The sequence below is a fragment of the Gasterosteus aculeatus genome, chromosome 13, assembly GCF_964276395.1.
Source record: "Gasterosteus aculeatus chromosome 13, fGasAcu3.hap1.1, whole genome shotgun sequence".
Classification (NCBI taxonomy): domain Eukaryota; kingdom Metazoa; phylum Chordata; class Actinopteri; order Perciformes; family Gasterosteidae; genus Gasterosteus; species Gasterosteus aculeatus.
In genome coordinates this window covers 22,232,481-22,257,900 of record NC_135701.1, presented here as the reverse complement: position 1 = coordinate 22,257,900, position 25,420 = coordinate 22,232,481, and the positions used below count along the sequence as shown (strand labels likewise).

Genomic DNA, 25,420 nt, shown 5'->3' with positions numbered 1-25,420 from the left:
TTGGATGATGATCATCATGAAGCCTCCTGCGAACAGACACATTTAAAGAGATATAATCTGATTGATCTGAGTGACGAGGCACTTAAATGAGCTGTTACATCTTACCAACACGCATAATATTAACTTGTGTGATCCTTTGTGGGGCTTGTAGCCTCAGGGGGGCGCTGTCAGTCTTCAACAGGATTATATGATTCATTTCATTTTATTTTGTATCGCACAATATCGCAAATTTGCCTCAGAGGTCTCAACAGTTTGTACACACACGTTCAATTCGTCCGACAGAAATGATTCAAATGAACATATTATCTCATCATATGTTCATGATCATCTCCTGTAAGTTTATTTGCCGTTATACTGTTAATAAATGCTGGTTTCTGTGATCGACTCTTCCGCCTTCTGACGTGAGGCGATTATCCTGATGATTGACATCTGGTTCAAACTAACACGGCGGTTTGAGCGCCGATTCGCCTTCGAGGAACCGAGATAGCCTGATGTCAATCATCTCGGTAATCTGAGCTGGACATTTGATGGACTCAGTTGAACCACGTACGAGGAACAAGGCCCTGGTTCGGTCCCAGCTGACAACAGAAACATCTCACGAGGGGAGGAAGCTCAGGACCGCGACTGCCATGCAAAGACTTTATCTGCAGCCTTCCGGGCCCGCCATATCCCAAGATGCATTGCGGGCGGATGCAGATGTGATCCAAGATGGCGACAGGTGAGCCTGACTTCTAAAAGTAAGTAAAGGGTTTCAACTCACCCGGACATCTTCGATTCAAATATTAAAATTAATCACTGGCCTTTCAGTGGGTTACGTGAGGCTCCAGCCATTGAGAGGTAACTTTCAATGCCTTAACTTTCAAACTCTACACGAACCATCGACTAACATTCAGTGGCCAGAGCTGGGAAGTATTTTCTAATGTCTGTACTAAAGGTTACAATCGTCTCTCATTGTAAACCAGAGAAACTAAGTATGTGCATTTAATTTATTCCCAGACAGTTGAAAACCAATCACATGATAAAATGGGTGCATCATTGCGCATCTCGGTAACAGTCAGCTCTGTGAACACCTTTAGAGCCACCGTGAGATTTATAAATTCAGAGCGCCACCCGCTGGTCGAATGAAGAACGACCTGCAGGGATCTACTATCTAGTATCACAGATAGTACACGTCCATCCATCCATCTGCAAAGCGCTTATCCTGCACACAGGTCGCTGGAGTCTATCCAGCCAACTTCAGGCCACAGACAGGATTCCCCAGCCAATCACAGGGCTACACAGAGACACACAACCATTCACACACCCGATCCCCAGAGCTGGTCTCTGGACTGTGGGAGGAAGCCGGAGAACCCGGAGAGAACCCACGCAGACACGAGGAGAACATGCAGACTCCACACAGAAAGGCCACTGGGCGGAGTGGAACCCAGGACCTTCTTGCTGTGAGGCGACGGTGCTGACCAGGATCAGGAATCAGGAAACATTTATTGCCAAAACATGTCAGACATACAAGGAATTGGACTTGGCGGTTGGTGCCACCATCACGCCACCGTCCCACCGACACATGCTAACTAGAATATGTTCCTCCTCATACATTTAAACACTAAAGGAAAAGTACGTGTTAGACAAGTGTCTAACTGTAAGAACCCAATTCTCACACTGAGACATAAACTCAGTCAGTTTCTGATTCCAGATGTGTTATTTTGTCCTGAATGTCATCCGGCAGTCCGAAGAGGTCACTTGACATCGTGGCCTTTAAAATAATACGTACCTCCTCATTCAGTACTAACGTAACACTGTTTAAAACCCTACCAGAGAGGAAGACACCTCACGGCTTGTTTTCTTTCCTATTTTAACTTCTCTCTCGCTGCGTCAATGTAGAAGTGTACGTAGGGGCGTGTCCCTGCGCGGTGACATCACAGCTGGGCGTGGCTACATGTGGAAGGGTGCACTCTTTAACGCAAGCGTGTCATTTTAAAGGGCTTTTGTGTAGATGCAGTAATAAGTGTCTGGTTTGTCCCGTGGTGTTTTCTCCCACAATAAATACATGCTAACTGGGAGCGGCCCGTTGGACTGGTTCCCAGTGCGCTCAGGAGGCTTCGTCCAGCAGCCGCTGCAGGTTCTTCTGCACCTGAGAGGACAGAGGAGCGTGTTTTTAATCACTATTTGTTTATCCTGGTCCCCTATTATCTATCATTTTATACACGTTATGCTAAGCTAAGCTAACTGACTCCAGATATGTACGACACACAGAGATTAGTCTGATGGAAACATTGAAACGTCAAACCATTCCTTCAATGCCGTGTCATACATAAGTATTTGTAAGTAAGGTTTATATCATTAAAACAGGCAGGTCGAGTGTTTCTGGGAAGAGTCTCGTCCTCGCTGCTGCTGTGGTTCGTCCTCGAGGAGGCAACTGTTACAGGGATGATTTCCTTGTTCTGTTCCTGTTCCTCACACATCAGGTGGAAGCACCTTTGGTTTTGCTCTGGTGGAGATGAGTTTATGAAAGTAAAGCAGTCATCTGCTTTCTGATTAAGTGAAGTAATCCATTTCTGGGTTGAATATTGGATCCAGATTTAAATACATGGATACTTTCTTAATCACCCTGGGGAATATTATTGAAATGTATTATTTTATGAATAATATATAGATATATAATATAAATGTATTAATAATAAAGTTGAGTTTTTACTGATTTGAAAAGCCTTTTCTTTAACACACACTCCACAATTTCCCTTCTAGGGAATTGTTAGGCATTGCTATTGAAACAGACAAAGAGCATTGTGGGTATTTAGGGGGAGTGGGGGGGTAGTTCAGCTTTCTTCTGGATCAAACCTCAGTCACTGACCTTCTCCAGCTTCATCAGGTTGATGGTCAGCAGTTCCGAGAAAAGCTCCGTGTTCACCTCGCTCCCCCACAGGAAGTCGCTTCTGGGGAGCAGAAGAACAACAAAGAAGGACACGGATCTTAAAGAAATGAATCTTTCATTTTTAACTCACTGGGATCAGTTTTATTTTTATTTGGTCACAAACCAACAGATGACGTAACCGCGACTACGTTAATCTTTAAGTATTTTTTAGTACTTTTCTTTTTTTGTTTCATTTTTTACATTTATGTGCCAAATATAAATATATATCTTTTTCTCTTTGCAGGAATCGTAATCGGAAACTACTTCTAAAGTTGTGATCGTATGATGATATTTCCTGCTGTTATTCCAAATATGTTTCTGAATAGAGTAGTTTTAGCTCACTCCTGGGGGGGGGACTCGGTGATGGAGCCGAGCATCGTCAGCCGCTGCTCCAACGAGACGATCTTATAGGCCAAGTAACAGGAAGAGAGGACCAGGACACACACTCTGACACACACACACACACACACACACTTATTATTATTATTAGTGGATCAAGGTGGTCATGGAATAATGAATGAATATACAGCTGTACGAACGAGTGGATATTAATGAATCTATGCATCTTTAAATGTAAGAACTGAATGAATTAATGAATGAAGGAATGGAGGAATGAATTTATAAATGAATGAATGTATGACTGAAAGTATGAATGAATGACCTGCAGTGAACTCACAGTAACAAGTAGACAGACAGCAGAGTGTTGAGAGAAACTGCTTTCAGAGTTCTGCCGTCAATCACCAGCTCTGACCCTGAAAACACAAGAACCCACTTTACTGATAACTCATTTAAAAAAGAACCAAACTAAGTTTAGCGTCATTGTTTCCTTTTGTCAGCTTATAAATTACGTTCATTACGTCTTTCTACTATTTCTTTTTACTTTCTCTCTGGATGGACAAAAGCTTAATCTTGTGTTTGATATCAGCAAAAAATGAACTCAATCATCTAAAACAACAAACATTAAAATTAGAGCTGTCAACATCAATGCATTAATCTATGCGATTAATGCGGCCTAGATTAATGGAACAAAATCTTTTAACGTACTTAACGGTCGTTTGTCAGTGGACCGCGGAAAGGAAACGGACGCTAGCTGCAGTCAGTTACATCACGATGCAGAGAGCTTTTTGCATTGGAAAACCACTATGCTAAGCTAGCTGTTGGGCTACTTCCATCTCGACATCGAACGTTACCCTGCGCGGCACACAGTCTGCAGAGGACCAACATTGTGTCCCTAAGACGGTGGTTTGAGAACGTTCTGGCTAAATGTGGGAGATTGTTGGCTCCTCAAACACGGCCGTTAAATGATGGAGAGTTGAGAGCAAAGTGCACGAGGACGACAGGAAGAGTCGCTAGTTCAACATGTTCCACCTGGTGGAATTCTGTCTCCTAGATGACCAAATGTGTGTAGTTTTGTGTTTAAAATAACATTAACAATTAAACAAGTGTCTAAAATACAACTTTCTAAAGTGATTACTCATTACTTTTAAGATTTAGTCTTTAGAAGAAAAATGAACATTCATTATAAACAACATAGTAACAGCAACAACAACATTCATTAATCGCCATTAATGAATTTCGAAATGTGTGATTATTAGTTAATTTATTTTAATCTACTGACAGCCCTAATTAAAATAGTTTAATGTAACATTCAGAATGTCACCACGACTGTGACACCATGAACTATGGGATAGTCACTGTCCATTCACTTTTTCACAGTTGTTGCATATTTAAAATGGCTAAAGGTTCGTCATTAGTTTTAGGTGGAGGATCCAGACTTGATCGTACCAGTGTGCTGTTTGTCCTGCTGCTTGTTGTCAGAGCTCTGCGTCTGGGTCTGGTTCTGGTTCTGGTGCTGGTTCTTCACCCGTTGGTGTTCGGGCAGAGGATCGGGGAACTCTGCAGGGAGAAAGAGGAAGGTGAGGGGGGGCGTCGTGTCGGTGTTACTGGTGGACGATCTCCACCATACAACGAGACTCCATCTTCTTCTTTCCTCTCCCTCCCCTCGTTGTTGAGCGTTGGATGGCGTCCAGGTGTCACGTTGCGTTCCTCCACTGATTGTAACCTTCTCTGCAGCTCCAATCGGGCGCGATGAATAATTGTTGGAATGCATTTAGTGCAGAATAAATCCTAAAGAGCTTCATAAACCCCGTTTATAGACTTTTATGTGATGTCTTTCCTGCTATGCTGCTTTATTTGATTAATATATTTTATTTTTAAGTTTGTTCTCAACATGTGAATGGCTGTTTAAATTTAATAAAGTCATCATTATGAACTAGAGGAGTATAAGTACTTAACATAAAGATGAAGTTCAAACTTTAGTAAAAGGCTTTGGTCATATTTGTGGCGGCTCGTCATGTGACTGCTGGGTGGCGTCCGATTGGCCGGCGGCTGGTACCTGCTGCCTTGTCGTAGTCGGGGGTCTGTGAGTCCGAGCTGCTGCTCTCCTCCACGTCTCGCCTCCTCTGCCTCACCGCCACGTCCAGCTCGCAGAAATCAGCCGGGAAGCTCTGGTTCAAAAACCAACATATTAGAAATATAATATAGTGTATTATATATCTAATATATTACATATCTAATATTATATATATATACCCCATCAATAGTCGCTTTCATCAAAAACACCCGCAAAATGAATTAGCTTGTCTGCCTTTTGTTGTTCTGAAAGGCTGACATATTTCAACATAAATGTGTCTGTAAGTCAAGCATTTTGTTCCTATTTTATATCCACACTTCCCACGAGTCACCTCCTCATGCGAGCTGAACATGATGTGAAGGTTGGAAAACAAACAGCTGTTATTTGAAAGAACAAAAGCATGCAGCTTGTTTGTAAAGCTATAAATAGGATGGGTTCTTCAGAGAACATCTCCCTCCTCAGGTTGTGTCAAGCGTGACGTCCCACCTACCAGAGCATAGTGAGGCGTCAGAGGTGACCTCTGAGGTGACCTTTGACCTCTGAAGCTGCTCGCAGCCGAGGACGGGACAGGGCTGCTGCACGGACTCTTCTCCTGCACACGGGATATTCAATGGGAGAAAGCACATGATGTATGCACGGATCACCCCGGTGCTGCACACACTGGCTTGCAACTTCGCTGCATTTAGGGAACTCAGCTTAACTCCGGTCACTGTTGGCCTGAGACCACGCCGTGCAAACGCTTCCGCACACACAGCCCCCGGAACTCGCGTTGTCTCGCGAGACAATCACCCCACTTCAATAGGTCTCATATAACAACATTGACTTCTGCTGGTAACATTAGTGCATAACGGCAACACATGCAACATCTGCATAACTGAAGAACTCATAATAACAGGGACACATTAACTCAGCTCATTACACTATATATATATATATAAATATATATATATGCACACACACGGTGCAGCATTTTCTTCTGCTTTAATAAGGACGTGAAAAATAATGAAGTATTTTTCTTCTCGTTTCTAGTTTCTAAAATAATCTTCTCCAATAGATACGTTTAGATTTATCGTCCTAAAGAAACACAGAAACATACAAAAAACGATTATGGAACTTGAAGAAAGTGTAATTATCTGCATGAACCACGTTAACGTACTATTCTGACCCAAACACAGAGAAACGGAATTGTTGGTTCTTGACGGGTTGAACACCTTAAAGAAGAACAAAAACTTTAACCAATCATCTCGTGTCCCTGAGTTCATGTGTTTGATGAGACAGAAAAAGGTCTTCAATCACAAACACCATGAAAGAAGTCAATTGTCCTTTCAGTGGACGTTCTCCTCGGTGAAGGTTGGTCCTACCTCCAGGTGAAGACAGCTGGACATCAAGAACTTGTAGGTGTTGTCTCTGGACATGAAGGACACGAAGACGTACTGCAACAAAAAAAACACATTCTTTGATAACGAACCACGTCTGCGGCTTAAAGAAGCCGGGCGAGGACATGAGGGGGGGGGGGGGGGGGGGGGGCTCACCCTGTCATTAGCGGTGGCGACCACCAGGGCGTTGGGCAGCAGGATGGCGGTTTTGGTCTTCTTGACGTGCGTGACGGACACCACCGGGATGGCGATCTGAGACGGGCGAACATGGGGTGGGGGGGGTAGTGGGGGTAGTGGGGGGGGTTGAGTCCTGAATCACCGTTTAGAATCATTCACGCTGTATCAGATCGTACATAGAGAGGAGCCGGCCTACGGTACCTTTGTGTCCTTTCCAAACACCTTGGAGTGGAAACAGATCCAGTGGTCGGAGACAAACATCCGTCCCTGGTAGAGGATGTCTTTCTGCAGAGCACAGGTGTAACCTGACCGACAGGTAGAGAGCATCAGGCAACATGGAGAACATCTCTGCAGCCTGTGGTGAAACACTACTGCTACGACCCTCAGACCTCTCGGTACTGTTAGGGATTTAAGCCAGAAGTGCACCCCTAGTCATAGAATTATAGTACGTGTAATAATGTTTAGTGTTAGAATTATAGTTTGTGTGATGTTAGATATTAGTTATTACATTAACATGTTAGATGAAGTGAATGCAATTTCAATCAAACACAATTCATAGTCATTTAAATCATATAAACACTGCACACATTAACATTCTGTTACAATGTGATGTTAAAACCTGGGGACGGATGCCAATTGCCGTTCTTTATGGATTTCTCCCAATTTTATCCCCAAAAAGGGTTTTTTGGGAGTTTTTTCTCCTGTCAGGTAATAAAATGAACAACTTAATGTAAGGCAGCCGACTGAGGCAAATGTCTTGAAAATTGAACCACATGAACTGTTTTAGATCTTATGAAGTGTGATGAACGGTGATCATTAATGATGGGTTGTTGTAATGAAAGTGTACTAGTTATAAGATGAAGACTTAAACGATGTATGCTTTGTTAAATTCACTCATTGAGGCATAAAGCCAACTGTATCTACATTGAGTGCATTGGAATGTGAGGGACAGCTAGTACAGTGAGGTTTCAGGTTACAGCTGCAGCATCACACCTCGACGTGAAGGGGACAATGGAGGACCATTGGAGAAGAGGCCAATGACATTCAAATGCACCAAAGAAGACACACCTCAAGAGGTTTCAAAGGACCATGGCGGGGAAAAGACTGTTAGAATTTCTCCTGCAGCCGCGTTGATAAGTCACTTCAGACTTGCTCAGAGGATTCTCTATTTCGCGAAATATTCCACTGTTCGCTTAGTATTTCACTTTGTAATTGTAATCCCTAATACGTTGTTCAGTTATTAAATAACTTTTGATTTTTGAATTTAAACGAATTGACTCATTCGTGTCCTCGTTTCCGGCCGGGACGAGACCAAAGGATTGAGTCCTCCCTCGAGAGCTTCCGAAACCTTAACAGTTGGCGCCCAACGTGGGGCTCTCGTTGGGGGAAGGCGTTGCTGAGAGGTTTGACTGCAAGTACCACGGGTACAAACAAGGTAAAACAAACTTTTTCATGAATTCTGTGATAGGTAGGTTTAGGAAGATTTAGAGTGGTGCTGGCAGTCGGCCATGAGGCAAGGCCTTAGATGCTAAAGACTAAAGGCTAGTACATTAATGACTTGGGTGAATATAATAAGCTGATATTGAATAACAGTGGGGACATACTTTTGCAAAGTGAATGCGAATGGGAGCCGGCTTTTAGAAATTCCAAACACGCGCGTTTGGTGCGTTCAGGTACACACTTAGAGCGTTAGAAAAATCCAGACGGCGAACTGGTCTGCTGAGACATAAAGACCAGCAGGATAAAATCATACAAGTAGACCCGTATGGGATTGGTTAGGGGGTTCGCATGAGGTGTGACGATGCGCATGTTGTCCACTAGGTTTCCCACAATAATTACGGCGTCTTTAGGGAAGACTCTTCTCTTCATTTCCCCTCTCTGTGCATAAAGTCCTTCACAATTAGGTATTGCAGGATTTAATAGATTGGGGGGGGGGGAGCTTGCTCTACGAGATTGGCATACGGGGAAATTCAGCATCGACTGGTAAAATGATAATCCAGCATCGACTGGTAAAGTGATAATCCAGCATCGACTGGTAAAGTTATAATCCAGCGGCGACTGGTGGAGGTTATAGTAAAGGAGAAATCCAGCATCGACTGGTAAGATCTGCTTAACATTTTCCACCCTCTAGAAATCCTATGAATTAGGTATATAGGTTGTCTAGAAGGGGGTGGGTGGCGGATATGCGCTTTAGTGTAAATGATAGTGTATATACATCTGAATGCTGGTGTGAGTGTGAGTGAGTGTTAGTACGTGGTGCGTGAGTGTTTGAGTTGCGGGGTGCATGTGCTTGATTGATGTATGGATGTTCCAAATTATGTTTTACTATGTGTATGTGATTGTTTAACAGTGTATATATATGTATAGAATCCGAACTGGAGACTGATCATCTCCGGCGTCGGGTTGTAAAACCGTAGCATATCAAGGTGTTGGTGAGCAGTCCAACCCGGACCACGTGAGGCTGCCTTGCTAGCGGCTAACGGGGTCTCATTGGTAATTCCATTGGGGTAATAGCGGGGCTTGCGGGGTGCTGATAGCTTGACCACGTTGTGGGTTAGCAGTTAGCTTGAGCCCATTGTTCTTCGCTACGCCGGCACACGGCGTTTTACGATCCATGTGCTGAGGTGTGAGGCACTTCCTCTTTGGTAGTTCTGTGTTCGATCTTCAGCTATCGGCTGAACAGCGCCTCATGTGGTTGGAGTAAGTGCACATCGTGAGGGGAAGCCCCTGAGTGTGCCATCTGGTGGATGTAGAGGGAATTACAAGAGGGGGGAGTTCAATTTCCTCACTTGCCGTGTTCGGACGGTGACTTTGATGCACATTTGCCTTTACTAACTAGGATAGTGTAAAGATTGATAAGATAACTTGACGGATATCTGGATTGGTGTTGACGTTTAATTGAAATAGTAAAGTGCTGTATTGTTACGTTGAATATGGTTTGTAATAGTCCTGCATTTGTTTTGGATTGAAATTGGAGATTGAGCTAATTTTGATGTGGCGCTTTTGTGGACCTGTTATGAATTGTTTGATTTCGATCCCCAATGTTTAGCTGAAACCAGATTGACTGTCATTGCATTGTCTCTGGGTTGGGGGTGGATCATTGTTTATATTGTGGTATAATCACTGGCGGCATTTGTGGTGGAGTGCTTCTGCTCTACTTCCTGATCAATATTGCCGGCAGTTTGACTGTATCATCATAACTTTGATTAGTTTTGTAACCTTGATTAATAATTTGGAGTAATTCATTTTTAGACATCAAGATTAACTTTATTGAAGTTTAATTTTTAGACTTTTGAATTTTGAATGAAGATTGAGTTTTGATTTGAGATATAGTTAATTCTTTCTCTTTTTCCTCTATTTAATTGTAATCATAGTCTTTGGCATGGATCATTGATTATACTCATTTTTACAGTTCCGTGATTGATTTGATTTTTTGGTGAGAGGTACTGATAAGTTGATTTAACTTAGTGGTCTAACAGGATAATTTTAGTAAATTACACAGCAGTTATTGAACTGATTTGATGTTGTAAATTGCCCTCCTTACTTTTTAGATTTGGTTATTTGTTTTACTGTGTCGATTCTGGTCGATGGTTCGATTTGACATTTCCTCGGACAGTTGATAGGGGTGACTTAGTTTGGGTTTTTCTTACAGTTAGTGACAGAGTACCACCTAGGACAGAAGGGACAGCTTAGCGGTTGTTTAGAGTATTCCAGGTTGCATGATGGCTGCGCTTACGACACAGGAACTGCTTGTCAGGGCCAGAGAGGAGGAAGCAGGTAGCTGTGAACATGGCCGTAAAACACCAAGTGAATACCAGGAGGCCGCAGAGGAGCTGTATATTACTTCAGGACTCCTGTCTATCAGAATACACGTGCAGAGGACCCATCCAAACAACGACAAAGAAGGAGAGGTTGCTGATGGAGGACGTCATCACAATAGACATTGTATCCTGGTGAAGAAGGCTCCAAACCACTATGCAGACTACATTCTCCCGGTAAGAAATGAGCCACTTGCAGCCTCCCCTGTCCCACAGTGCCCACTACTGAGAAAAGCCAACGGTCAGAGCGAGTTTGTGCCCTGGAGCCATCGGGACATGGAAGCGCTGGAGAAGGGACTGCCGCCATTGGGAGAAGGAGCTAACCCATGGATCCTGCTCTTTGAAAAATACACAATAGAAGATAAGTTGGGTCTTGGAGATATGAGAGCCTTAATAGCCCGTCTAGAGGGAACAGTCAACCTAAGAGCCTTAGAAGCAAGAGCGGGAACCACCAACCAAGAGGATGAGGCTCCATTTGATAAGGTCAGAGGAGTATTTTGGGCCACAATGCGAAACATCTGGCCTACAAAGCCAAGTATGTCCATCCTGATGGGTCTGAGTATGAAACAAGGTGAAGACATCTCTCAATACGTGAGGAGAGCAGAAACAGAATGGCATTTGGCCACAGGAGGAAGACACGACAATAACAAATCTACTGCAGTAATCTGGCGACACACTGTGCAGCAAGGCTTGCCCCAGGCTGTTCAAACAGCGTTGGAGGGAGTAGTGGGACTGGACGACATGGATGAAAGCACATGGAGAGACCATCTAACCCACTTCTACAAAATACAGAGAGCTGCGGAGACAAGGAGGCAAGAAGAACTGGGGACGATGACACATCGACTCCTGAAGATCCAACTGGCAGCAGCAGATGCAGAAGCAACGAAAAAACAGAGAGTCAGGAAACAACTGTCGGTGAGAGATGAACAACCTCAATACCCCGTTCCTCCAGAGGCCCAATATCCAGCCCCAGCAGTCAGAGACCGTTCAATGGTTGACCAGCAACCACCACCTCAGCGCAGAGGCAGAGGACGTGGAAATAATAGGGGAAGAGGAGACTAGAGATTATACACTGCTGAGAGTGTCAGCTGAAACTAGACTTAAACCCGTAGGGAAGATTGATTTTAAAAAAAGGAAATCAGTCATTGAAAATTAAGATACAAGGTTGTGTAAGATTTAAATGAGGAATGAAGGTGATAAGGAATTAGGAGAGTTGTTGTATATATTGTCGATTTTTTGGATTAATGTTTGTAGTTTTTCGAGTTTTCTCCTGAATTCAGAGATGGGCGGTAAATTGTTGAGTGCTGCTATTGAGTGTATAGTGCACGATACACTTGATACAGTATCTTGATGATTGAAGCAAATGTCTGATCAAAGGAACATTTATAGCACCAGATCACGAAATATGAAAGTTTGTTACAGACGGTCATCCTGTAAAGTTCAACAAGTAGTACACCCTTACATTTGGATACGCTAACCACGAGAGGTTGGTGATCTATCAGTAATGAATGAATAGATTGGATCAAACTAAGCATTAGCTGAGTTTGTGTTTGCAGGTAACAGACACGTCTCCCACCCTCTGCTTTGCTTTTGGGCTGAAGAGCAATAAAAGTGGAGATTAACACTGGAGGGGGGTCTGGAACAGATGGGTCTGATGCTAAGTTGATTTATTATCTCCTGGTACTTTTTGGGATCAAGGGACTCACAATCTTCATTGTTGTTTTATGACCCTGAAGGGTTTGGAGAACCTTTTGTTGATATCACCGGGGTTTGAGGTTCACATTCTGATACATTGATTGAAGTTTTAGAGACTGATACTGCAAATGCTCGACCACTTGTGAAAGTGGTCACAAAGGTCAGCAAATTGACTATAATGATGGAGGCCTTCAGTGAGGCCATCGAATGGTTTATTTTAATGGGGAAGTGGTAAAAATGGGAAAACAGGTTGAAGAGTTATGCAGTAATGCATAGGTTTTCAAAGGTCATCATGACCGAGCAAACAGGCTGAAGGTAAAAGGAGAAGAAATTGACTGTGAGGGTGAGAATGTGAGGTAACATTTTTGTGTATACTTGGAATGAGCAGATTGCTTCGAGGTTAGAATGAACAAAGAGAACTGGGTTGGTCAATTAGTTGATGAAGACATGGAACAGTCATACACCATGAGGGTGAGACCTACAAGCAAAAACTCAAAGAGATCATTGAACGGGGACGCGAAGGCAATATTGGTGTTAATTTTTCATGAGTTGACTATGGGGGTCAATAATCAGTTATGTCGAAGATTCCAAATTTCTATAAATAAATGGCTCCTCAAATCGGTTGGAAACAAGGCCGTTTGAGAAAGGCAATTTTCCAAAACAATGTGTAAATACTCTAGGAGCAGATAAAGATATGCAGAGGCATTCTTTACGTCAACGCATCACATGCTTCATTCAGCTGAGGCTCTAATCCAAAGCGATTTGCAGGAAGTGAATTTGAACAAGAGGGAACAGAACCAAAACAGCAAGAACAAAGAAGGGATTTCTCCTTCTAAGAAAGAAACATTCGTGAGTGTCATCCAGGTGCTAATTCTTCAGTTGTAGTAGTAGGTAGGTATGTGTGTTTATTATGTTCATTAGGGAACTCCTTCCACCATCAGGTGAACATCAGGAGTCAGGACAAATTATGACTTTGTTGGGAGTTTAGCTCCCAGTAGGAGAAACAATAGGCAGATGCTGAGATGGGAGTGAATTAGGGACGAGGATAGATTTCAAAGGGGATGCAGAGGTTGAAAGGGGATGGCGACTCATGGTCGAGGAGGGAGTGAGCAGACCTCCCTAAAACAACAACTGATAAGAGGAGGAATCCTGGGGAAGTGTCGGAGCCATAAAATCCATCCACAGGTTGTATTTCATCTCAGAGTCACCCAACAGGTTTAAGAATCACACACGGTTGGTATGGGGGGAATTATTTCACTATGATAAATTTACTGACACATTTTTCCTCGAATACATGTGCATGGCAATTGTTAACTATGTTTTGCTTTTCAGTAGGAACAGGCGACTCCAATGCGAGACGGTCCAGATCGGCAACGACACCCAGTAGAAACGGCGTTGAGGGGGTTTTACGACGTTGTTGGATAAGCCAGGAGGTGGCCGGGGGTGATTAGCATCACCAAAGGCTATGTGAAGGGATGCTTTTACACCTACCTCAACATGAGGGACTGGGGGAGAACAGAATACAACTAGAGTATCTGCCGATTTGGGAACATTATTGCATGCAGAGAAAAACACAATCATAAGATTCCAACCAACAGAGATGTGTAGATGACATAGATTTAAGGTGTTAAGAAGAACATACAGTCGTTCTATCAATGAAACAACTCACAAATTGATTAGAATGTTTTTAGGAAAACACTAGATGTTAGAGTTTAGCTACTCAAGTGGCATTTTTGGGATAACAGCAGACGATGGCCAACGCAGGAAGATCCAACCTGAACTTTTCTTCCTGGAACGAATGTCCGATTGGGGAATCTTGTCCTAATGGGACCTCCGGTTAGCAGAGCAGTCTGCTCACAGGAACTGAGGTGATCCGAGGTCCAAGGAGGGAGCGTGAAGCTTAATCACACGTCTAGGATGACAGTTACGTGTCATCTGACCAAACCGCTGACAACAACAGATGTTCCAACAGAGGAACATCAAGGAGGAGAAGTATAGGCACACATACAACGAAGAAATCCACAAACACTGAGCTAATGTGACACAATTTCCAGATTAGAGAAGGAACGGGAACTGCTGGGACACTTGATAAACACATATGATAAAAATGTTCAGGATGCAAACATACGCCAACGATATTACAGTAACAGAACTTGAGGATTTTGAATTCAGAGCGGCTATTCGGTTGCAATGACCAATCATTACCAAGATAAAACTAAGTAGCATTAGACACATTCACGGGGAATATTTGGACAGAAGGAGGAGAGAGAAGTCCACCATTTCATAGAATTGTGCCTATTCAGATAACTACAGCATTGTCTCGGTTAAAAGGCATATATCATAGTAAGAATTGAAAATAAGAATTGTTTTTAGGAGGCTGGAAGTTCTTGTATGTGTTGTTTCTATTTCACTCCAAACAGAGCTGAGATCATTATTCAATGCAGGTGGATCCACACGACAACAAGTGGAGAGATGGTGTCCATTTATGGAGGGAGAGTAAACTATGAAGGGCAGGGTCTCAACAATAGACCCACTGGTTATGTTCTCCTCCTCAACATGTGTTTTCAACTTGAAGCATCACTGTGGCACCGCCACATATAGAGCGGCTATTCTGTTTGATGATGTTATCCCTCCAGAAACAAACAGGGATGGGAGCATCACTTGAAAGACACATCCAGAGCTGCCCCTGGGGGGGGGGGGTGAATATATGTCCTATAGTGTTTTTCCTTTAGTTTCAGATACCTTGTCCCTATATAATGTGTTGAACTTTAAGCGACGGAGACCAGATTCACTAAGAGATCCAGGGGGACATCTTCAGGAGGGTTACCAACAGCAGCCATGTGGGAGAAAGATTGAATAAGGAATTATGTGTTACAAACTACACTGATTCCTCAGGGGAAACTCACGGTTTACCAATGACACTGATGCGGTTAACAGTAGACACAGTTACTGGTAGTTAAGATCACATCACCAGGAATAAACACCACCAGAGAAAGCCTTAAGAAGAAAGACAGATCTACATTAGTCTGAAGGTCACATAAATACGCGAAAAGGATGCTAAGAAGGTGCCAAGGAGGGTGCCAGATGATGTTGAATTCCAGAATCAGATCACAGCTGGGTGTGGATTAAGGCCCATAAGCGCAAGTGGAGTGATCCAAGTTGGACCGGTCCTTGGGAGGTAGTATTGGCAACGTCACACTCGGTGAAGGTGAAAGGTAAAGCGGGAGCCACTTGGCATCATCTCACACATTGTGCACCTGCTAAGGCACCAAGCCAGACCCTTGCGGAGACCCGATTAAATACCAGGCAAGTTAAATCAGAGCCAAAAGTCACAGGAGGGAACAAAGCAGCAGAAAATGTCTCGCCCACAGCGTAAGTATCAGTTGGTAGTAGGGAGTTCAAGTTCAGCTCGGGGAAGTGCAGCTGTTCACACAGGTGACGATGACATGACGTCTGTAAGTGATCTATCCCATCCCAGTCGACAAGATGTTTCCTTACTACCTAACATCCAAGCAGCAATTGCTCTCACGTAGACATTCAAGGAAAATATAACTGTATCTGTTCAATTTGATTATTGTGATATTGCAGCCTGCGGAGTCCAAGACCTCAGGTTTTGGAGGTCGGACCAATACTTGTGTTCCACCACCAACCGATGTGGACCAGGAGTCAGGTTTGGTAAGCCAGTGGAGCAGTACGGCTGTGACTGCGAGGAGGCAGAATGGAAGTTCGCACACACTGGTAGATGGAAGTCATCTAAAACTGGTCCTAAACCTGGGCTGCAAACCCGTTTAACGATGCGGAAAAACCGATATCCAGATTTGGCTAAATGTGGGGGAGGGTTGTGCAATCCACTAATAATCACATTGAAAAATCCAGAATTGGGGGACAGTGGACTATACGTGTTGAAAGGAGGGACATACGATATTGAAAGCCCACAAGGGTTGTTTAAGATTGTTGCTAAACCCTCTGCTAACAAACAGGAATCCACTGCTGATCAGGTTGGAGCTGAAGCTGACACTTCTTGGGAGGGTGTGGTAAGACGGGAAACTGGATTCTCGGAGTCTAATCTATGGCTCCAATGGGTACAGTATACTGCCACAAACGTGCACAGTACAGATTGTATAGTGTGTTCTCAACCTAGGCCTATGCCCACTCCTGTACGTTCCAGATTCAGACCAATAAGTCCTATATTCAAATGTATACTGGAGCTCTTTGTCCTGCAGACTCAGCCTGTCCACCATACTTGTCTAGAGTTCCAATGGGATTATCCGCCAGCTACCTTGAGCACGCCACCTCAATTTATGGTTCCAGATGGTACATTTGATTGCATAGTATCAGAGATTACGGGAGGGATAAAAGTAGGTGACATTGTAGGAGTAATCCGTACCACAGTTCAGTTTGCTAATGTCACTCGATATTCAAGTGTGTTGAATCAGACGATTTCCAGAGCCGACCTCTGGTGGTGGTGTGGAACTAAGGTTATTTATCCAACGCTGCCAGCTAATTGGACGGGTACTTGTGCATTAGTGCAGCTTATCATGCCATTCTATGTCTTTCCAGTAAAGGAGACCACATTTCAAGACTTGATTTCACCACATCCTCACGTCGCCAGGAGAGCGAAGAGATCCACTAGTCCTGCGGGCTCATTTGATAGTCATGTGTACTTAGATGCCATTGGGGTGCCCAGAGGGGTGCCTGATGAGTTTAAAGCCAGGAATCAAATTGCGAGCGGCATAGAATCCTTTTTCTTCTGGTGGGTGACAATCAATAAAAATGTAGACTGGATTAATTACATATACTACAACCAGCAGCGATTCATAAATTTCACCCGGGATGCCATAACAGGGCTCCACGAGCAGTTGGATAAGACTAGTTTGATGGCATGGCAAAATAGAATGGCACTGGACATGATCTTGGCAGAGAAGGGAGGAGTCTGTAGAATGTTTGGATCTGCCTGTTGTACTTTCATTCCCAATAACACAGCTCCCGGTGGCTTGGTGGCCAGAGCACAAGCCCCACTGCCAGCTCGAACCAGCAGCTGACAGACAACTAAGGCGACGACAATCCTCTCACCAACGGGTTTGTCAGTATTATTGCACAACGGAAAAGTGCATTCCTGTCTGCGTTAACCCTTCTTGTGTTACAGTCATGAACTAGTCCACTACGGATGAAGCTGCATCTCCTGCATCCGAGGATTCCTGCAGGGATTGATCGATATTGTGTTTAGTGAGACTAGTATACAGGGAAATCGGTAGCGAGTAGATGATGAGGGACAATCACTGTTGACGGATGTGACTGTATGATAATTTTTCTGTCTTTGAGGGATGCTCACAGTGAACTGTGAGCAAGGAGGGAATTGTTAGGGATTTAAGCCAGAAGTGCACCCCTAGTCATAGAATTATAGTACGTGTAATAATGTTTAGTGTTAGAATTATAGTTTGTGTGATGTTAGATATTAGTTATTACATTAACATGTTAGATGAAGTGAATGCAATTTCAATCAAACACAATTCATAGTCATTTAAATCGTAGAAACACACTACACATTTACATTCTGTTACAATGTGATGTTAAAACCTGGGGACGGATGCCAATTGCCGTTCTTTATGGATTTCTCCCAATTTTATCCCCAAAAAGGGTTTTTTGGGAGTTTTTTCTCCTGTCAGGTAATAAAATGAACAACTTAATGTAAGGCAGCCGACTGAGGCAAATGTCTTGAAAATTGAACCACATGAACTGTTTTAGATCTTATGAAGTGTGATGAACGGTGATCATTAATGATGGGTTGTTGTAATGAAAGTGTACTAGTTATAAGATGAAGACTTAAACGATGTATGCTTTGTTAAATTCACTCATTGAGGCATAAAGCCAACTGTATCTACATTGAGTGCATTGGAATGTGAGGGACAGCTAGTACAGTGAGGTTTCAGGTTACAGCTGCAGCATCACACCTCGACGTGAAGGGGACAATGGAGGACCATTGGAGAAGAGGCCAATGACATTCAAATGCACCAAAGAAGACACACCTCAAGAGGTTTCAAAGGACCATGGCGGGGAAAAGACTGTTAGAATTTCTCCTGCAGCCGCGTTGATAAGTCACTTCAGACTTGCTCAGAGGATTCTCTATTTCGCGAAATATTCCACTGTTCGCTTAGTATTTCACTTTGTAATTGTAATCCCTAATACGTTGTTCAGTTATTAAATAACTTTTGATTTTTGAATTTAAACGAATTGACTCATTCGTGTCCTCGTTTCCGGCCGGGACGAGAACAAAGGATTGAGTCCTCCCTCGAGAGCTTCCGAAACCTTAACAGTACCGACCCGCTCCAGTAATTACACATCAGCAAAAGAGCAGGTGACAGATCCAGAAGTTGTCTCACAGAGTTACAGTGTTTTAGTAGGACAACTTAAGTCTCCTCAATCAGGCAAATCAGTCAAAGTGGCAAATTAGTACTAAAACAATCTCAGCTTTAATTGTCAAATGAGTTTTGATAAAGAACTCAACAAAATGACAGAGAAATGCACAATGATTTAAAAACAATGCAAAAACACCACAAAGAGACACAAAGCAACTAGAAGAGAGACACAAAACCACCACAAAGAGACACTAACCCCCCCCCCGTGTTGAACATATCAAATGTCCGGCTCTCCTCTCGTGCCCTATGCAGTATTCAAGGTGGATGTGGTCATTAGCGACTTACTCTGTCTGAGCTGTTCTTCTTTGCAGATCTCCTTGAATATTTTATGGTACTGGCAGTTGCTCTTTGAAAGCTGAAACGCACACAGAAAACACACAACGCAGAGCGATGGGTGCACAAGCTGCATATTGATTACATTGCAAAAGCTGCGGACGCCACCGAGACTTTGATGTAAAACTAACTTACTTATAAAATTAAATATAAATATAAAATAACCGTGAAAAAGAAGTTTAGCAGTTGAGTTCCTCTGAAGTGCTACATTTAATTTACACACGTCTCTGTTACTTACTTAAGATATTTATTTAATTGTTGACAATATGCAAGGCAGAAACCTGCAGAGTCAGAGCTTCACGTCCTGAACCTGCATTCTGGGTAGTGACCACCAGGTGATTGACAGGTTTATACTAACCCATAAAGCAAGGGATGCTTTAGGGCGGGGTTTCACGCTGATTGACAGGTCTCTTCCGTTGTTAGAGCTGCATTCCAAATACGTTTGGACTCTCGTTGGTCGGATGCAGAAAAGTCAAGATGGCGACGGCAAAACCGGCGAACCTGATGCTTCATAGCGAGCGACGCCATGATGACCAAGTCCACTTCTTTTATAAAGTCTGTGCGACGTGCTGGCGTTTGATTCCCCCGACCGCTCAAGTTAGACTTGTTGAGCAACTGTCCTAATTTTCTAAATACCCCCCCCCCATTAGAATGAATTCCATCAGAAACAAAGTCTCTCACTGAAGCGGTGATGTTCCAGGTGCAATAAAACACCCACCTGGCTGTAGTAAGACTTCTTCCTCTCTATCTTGGAGTCCGGGTCCGTCTGCACGCGAGTCAGCAGAGAGGGATCGAAGGTCTTTGATCTGCAGACGGAGAGAAACGACATCCTCATTACATCACAGCTGACGTGGCGTGGCTGTGAACTCTGATGTGTTCATGGAACCCTCCATCCGATCAGCTCCACACTGTGTGTGCTGCTGAGAGCCAGAGGAAGGTCAGTGTCGAGTGTGCTGCTGATCGGACGATCGGTTCCCCAGAAACGTGCGAGCTGCAGCATCGGAGGACGAGCATAAAAAACTGCACCGGTGTTGAAGTAAACAATTACAGAACAAATGACATAAGCTAAAGAATGAGATAAATATATAATGTCTTCATCCGCTGACGTCTTAACGGTCCATAACCACTTCACATCACATGTACCCAACTATTCATGGAGTCATGGTTGTGTCAATATAAACCATAATGTATATTATATACCTTCAAATTCTTTAAGACCTGCATTCTCTGTAGTGACCAGCAGGGGGCGACTCCTCTGTTCCCATAGACGTCTATGAGGAAATGACTCTACTTCTCTGCGGTGACCAGCAGGGGGCGACTCCTCTGCTCCCATAGACGTCTATGAGGAAATGACTCTACTTCTCTGCGGTGACCAGCAGGGGGCGACTCCTCTGCTCCCATAGACGTCTATGAGGAAATGACTCTACTTCTCTGTAGTGACCAGCAGGGGGCGACTCCTCTGCTCCCATAGACGTCTATGAGGAAATGACTCTACTTCTCTGTAGTGACCAGCAGGGGGCGACTCCTCTGCTCCATAGACGTCTATGAGGAAATGACTCTACTTCTCTGTAGTGACCAGCAGGGGGCGACTCCTCTGCTCCCATAGACGTCTATGAGGAAATGACTCTACTTCTCTGTAGTGACCAGCAGGGGGCGACTCCTCTGCTCCCATAGACGTCTATGAGGAAATGACTCTACTTCTGTGTAGTGACCAGCAGGGGGCGACTCCTCTGCTCCCATAGACGTCTATGAGGAAATGACTCTACTTCTGTGTAGTGACCAGCAGGGGGCGACTCCTCTGCTCCCATAGACGTCTATGAGGAAATGACTCTACTTCTCTGCAGTGACCAGCAGGGGGCGACTCCTCTGCTCCCATAGACGTCTATGAGGAAATGACTCTACTTCTGTGTAGTGACCAGCAGGGGGCGACTCCTCTGCTCCCATAGACGTCTATGAGGAAATGACTCTACTTCTCTGCAGTGACCAGCAGGGGGCGACTCCTCTGCTCCCATAGACGTCTGTGAGGAAATGACTCTACTTCTCTGTAGTGACCAGCAGGGGGCGACTCCTCTGCTCCATAGACGTCTATGAGGAAATGACTCTACTTCTCTGTAGTGACCAGCAGGGGGCGACTCCTCTGCTCCCATAGACGTCTATGAGGAAATGACTCTACTTCTCTGTAGTGACCAGCAGGGGGCGACTCCTCTGCTCCCATAGACGTCTGTGAGGAAATGACTCTACTTCTCTGTAGTGACCAGCAGGGGGCGACTCCTCTGCTCCCATAGACGTCTATGAGGAAATGACTCTACTTCTCTGTTGATTTATTCCCTCAGTAAACATGAAATGACAACACTCAAGTGAAGGCGTTGGGCCGACCCACCTGACCAAGGCCGGTTTTCTGCCGCCAGGCGGCTCGCGTCGCTCCGGCTCGACGGCGTCCGGTGGATCTCGGGCCGTCCTCTCGCTTCTGGGACGCTTCTCCGCGTTTTCCGCATCGGAACTTCCAACGGCAACAAAAGGACATTCAGGAAACAGCGAAAGGACCCAGGACAATTAAATTAGCAAAAACACAGAATAAATACATGTTTTATATTTGAGGTTTAATCTGATTATTACTCGTTCACAGGTGTTTCAGAGAGACTCGTCACTTTAACTTCTCCTCCTTAAATTCAGATATACTCAGTATTCCTAACTGAGTATATATACTATATATTTATATATATAGTACCTATACTTAGTCTTCATTTGCAATTTCTGGTAGAAGTTTATAAAAGAATCAAGTTATTTAGGAAGATGTGGCATATAAACACAAAGTTGGTTTCTAAATAACCTCAAACGTGTTGAGCGACTTCTTCTCGTATCGGTCACATGACTGTAGACAGAAAGATGGATATTATCTTATAATATAAGTACCTGATGCCAACATGCAAACACCTCAAATAGAAACAGTACCAATGCAACAACAAGTACTTGGACTCATCTACTACCTGATGCCAGCATGCAAACACTGTACTACTGCAAGTAGTAGTACTACAACAAATACTACTAGTACCAGAGTCTCCGGTTTGGGGCATCGCTCATCTCTGACCCTGTGGGGGGGGACAGACTCACAGGTCTTCTCTGTCCCCTGATCACTTCCTGCCGTCCGCCTGCTGGTCCACACACTGCTCTGTCATTGTCACGGAGACCGCTTTATAACACACGCACACACGCACGCACACACGCACGCACACACGCACACACGCACACACGCACACACGCACACATGCACACATGCACACACGCACACATGCACACAAGCACACACGCACACATGCAGGCCGACCTCACAGTCTGCCCCCCCGCAGGCGATTCCTCTGCTCCCTCACCTGGCCCTGTGGGCGTGTCATTGGGCCTCACGTGTCACAGCCAATCAGACGGCACGACCGTCTGCATGTGTGTATGTTTGTGTGAGTGTGTGTGTGTTTGTGTGTGTGTTTGTGTGTGAGTGTGTGTGAGTATTCCAACCTTTGATCGGTGACTTTTCACTCGGCTTTGTTTGGAGAGAAAGGTTTATTTTTCTTCCATCGTATTTATCTTTAAAAGTCTTATTTTATTTTTTTTATCCACATATTTTGCAGTCGGAGATTTCCCATCAGCCTCTCTGGCTCAGTTTACTCTTTTTCTTTTCTCCTCCCTTTTATTTTCTTTCATCTGTCAGAGTTGTTTGTACAATATCATTTATTACTTGAAGCCTTTGAGGGGAGGGGGCGGAGCCAAAGAAAACACCTGACGCAGCACCTGATGACATTTACAGACTTTAAGCAGGAACTTATTATTTAATTATATTAATTTCATCAAGTACATCAAGTTTCATTTGTCTGAATAGAATGGTTTTATCCGTTCACTGACCTGCAGGTCTACCCCTTAAAAGAACAGTGCAAAGTCTCATGAAATTGGAGAAATCGGTCAAAAAGCAGTTAGCCTCTTAGCTTAGCACAACGAGGCCTTTCAGGTCAGGTGTCACCCAGTAATCGGAGGGATCAGAGTCTCCTGCACGAGGTGGAGAGTAAACACGGACCTTTGAAACTCAAACACAATCTGTGGGTCTGTTCTTCCTTTCAACAAACATCTGTCCTTGTAGGTTGTGAATAGAAACACAACAACACGTCCCCGATTTTAATCATATTATTATATGAGGCCATGTTACAAATTCATTAGATGTTTGTGTTGCAGAAGGAGACCTCGAGAGAAGACGTTCTCTCCTCCACTGAAGAGACTCATTGCTTGTGGGTTTACTGGCCATTAGGTGTTATTAATAAACAGAGGTATTAGACGCAGACTTTACTCCAGGTGGGGCAGACCTGCCTGAGTGGAGTCTGAAGTCTGGGTCCTCAGGGAGCCGAGTGATGTCTGATAAACAGCCTCTGGATCCAGGGGCATCCAACCTTTCACCAGGGAACCGGGGCCCGGGTCTAAATGAAGCTCACTTTACCCCCCAAAAGTCCTGCTGTTTCAGAATGTTGGAGTTTTCATGGAGCGCTCTCCTCTTGTTAGGTGACATTAGAAGTAAAGTCATGGTCGTTTTCATCTGCTTTGGGACCATCACAGTCCAACTCATGTTTCCAGATGTGATACTCAGGACCAATCAGACAGCGAGGACACCAGCTCCCTGAAGACTCCGTTTGGGGAGTTTCTCCTTTTTTAAATGGTTTTCTTACCGGTGAGAAGGTCTGGACCCGGTGCTGCTCTTTTTGAACTGGAGGATGTCGTCCACGCCGTAGTTTTCCATCCCAGCGACCAGAATCACTAACTCACTTTCCCACAGCGCCACTGAGCCCTCAGCATGCTGCCGAACAGGTCCCGCCCCCTCCAGTCCACTGACGGACATATGGCTGTTTGCTCATTCGTCTCATTCCGCCTGCTCCACTGGACCCTCGCCCTCCTCCTGTGGCCCCAAACCTGTTACCAGGGTCAATGTAGTCCTGATCCTCCATGTGAACCAGGATCAGAGTAGTCCTGATCCTCTATGTGAACCACGATCAGTGTAGTCCTGATCCTCTATGTGAACCAGGATCAGTGTAGTCCTGATCCTCTATGTGAACCAGGGTCAATGTAGTCCTGATCCTCTATGTGAACCAGGCTCAGTGTAGTCCTGATCCTCTATGTGAACCAGGCTCAGTGTAGTCCTGATCCTCTATGTGAACCAGGCTCAGTGTAGTCCTGATCCTCTATGTGAACCAGACTTTTTACTTCTCCTCCTTACATTTTAAAAACTTGTCTCGTTACTTCCGGCTTGTCGTAGTTCAACAACACAAACACAAAAAGAACCCATCTAGATAAATGTCGCTATGCGGACAGAGTACATTTGATTGTGATTGGATAAGATTATAAACATTTAGCATCCAGACACACGGTTGGTTTTCTCCGCGATGCGCCGGCAGATCGGAGCGACACCGGGTGGGAAAAGTGGTCTTTGGAAAGTTGGTATTTAGCGATACGGACCCTCCTCCTCCTCCTCTTCCTCAGGCAGATTCCATGTAACGTTAGATGAGCATCTTCATGACCGTGGGTTTGTCCTAAATGTTTTATTGAGAGTTTGGCACAACACAGCGACTTGCAAGCAGCGTATTAAATAAAGTGACGTGTGTCTTAATGCGGCTTTGGAAAAGAACACAAAGGGATTCTGTATTTCCTCTTGAAGCCTGAACATACTGGTTATTTGGCTGATGTTTGATAACCGACCGCTGCCAGTTCAGTGTTTCCCATCATTATAAACAGGGCTGCCCCCCCCATGACGTAGTGAACCTGGGGGAGACACTGCAGTCTACCTCATCAATGCGAACAACGTGTGACTCGTGTCACTGGAAAATGGGTTGTGGTTTTATCTGTTTAGTCAGATACATTTGTTGTTGTTGTTGTTTCCACCGTCCCAACAGTAGGTCACGTGATCTGCAGACGCCTTCTGATCACATTGTAACGGACTGACGTGTTGTGTGAGCGACGTTACGCATTAAGAGTTTGTCCTTAATGGGATTTCTTACATTACTTTTATACTTTAAGTACTTTTGAAACCAGTACTTTTATACTTTTACTTAAGTAAAAAGCTTGAGTTGGTACTTCAACTTCTACAGGAGTCTTTTTAAACCCTAGTATCTGTACTCCTACTGAGTAATGAATGAATACTTTTGACGCCTCTGGTGGTGAGCGGGAGCGTTAAGCTCACGCGGCACTGGGCTCTTTTGAGGGAACACGCTGAAGGTTTCTACGCGCGCTTGGAGGTAGAAGACCAGGAAAGAGATGTA

General features: G+C 44.3%; 1 protein-coding gene across 2 annotated transcripts; it reads right to left on the bottom strand.

Annotated features, from left to right (window-relative positions):
* Positions 1-1,463: 1,463 nt before the first annotated feature.
* On the bottom strand, positions 1,464-23,991 carry gramd2b (GRAM domain containing 2B). 2 transcript variants are annotated; one of them, XM_078086375.1, is made up of 14 exons: positions 23,837-23,991; positions 21,517-21,636; positions 19,855-19,942; positions 19,089-19,158; positions 7,076-7,179; positions 6,854-6,949; positions 6,683-6,754; positions 5,812-5,913; positions 5,304-5,415; positions 4,694-4,804; positions 3,585-3,660; positions 3,251-3,355; positions 2,849-2,930; positions 1,464-2,128 (listed from the first exon to the last, which is right to left on the bottom strand). In XM_078086375.1, exons 1-14 carry the CDS (start codon positions 23,905-23,907, stop codon positions 2,087-2,089), a joined length of 1,251 nt encoding a protein of 416 aa, XP_077942501.1. In that variant the 5' UTR covers positions 23,908-23,991; the 3' UTR covers positions 1,464-2,086. The 2 variants fall into 2 exon arrangements, with proteins under 2 accessions (XP_077942501.1, XP_077942502.1); XM_078086376.1 differs by lacking the exon at positions 23,837-23,991 and adding an exon at positions 22,189-22,475.
* Between the last annotated feature and the right edge of the window lie 1,429 nt (positions 23,992-25,420).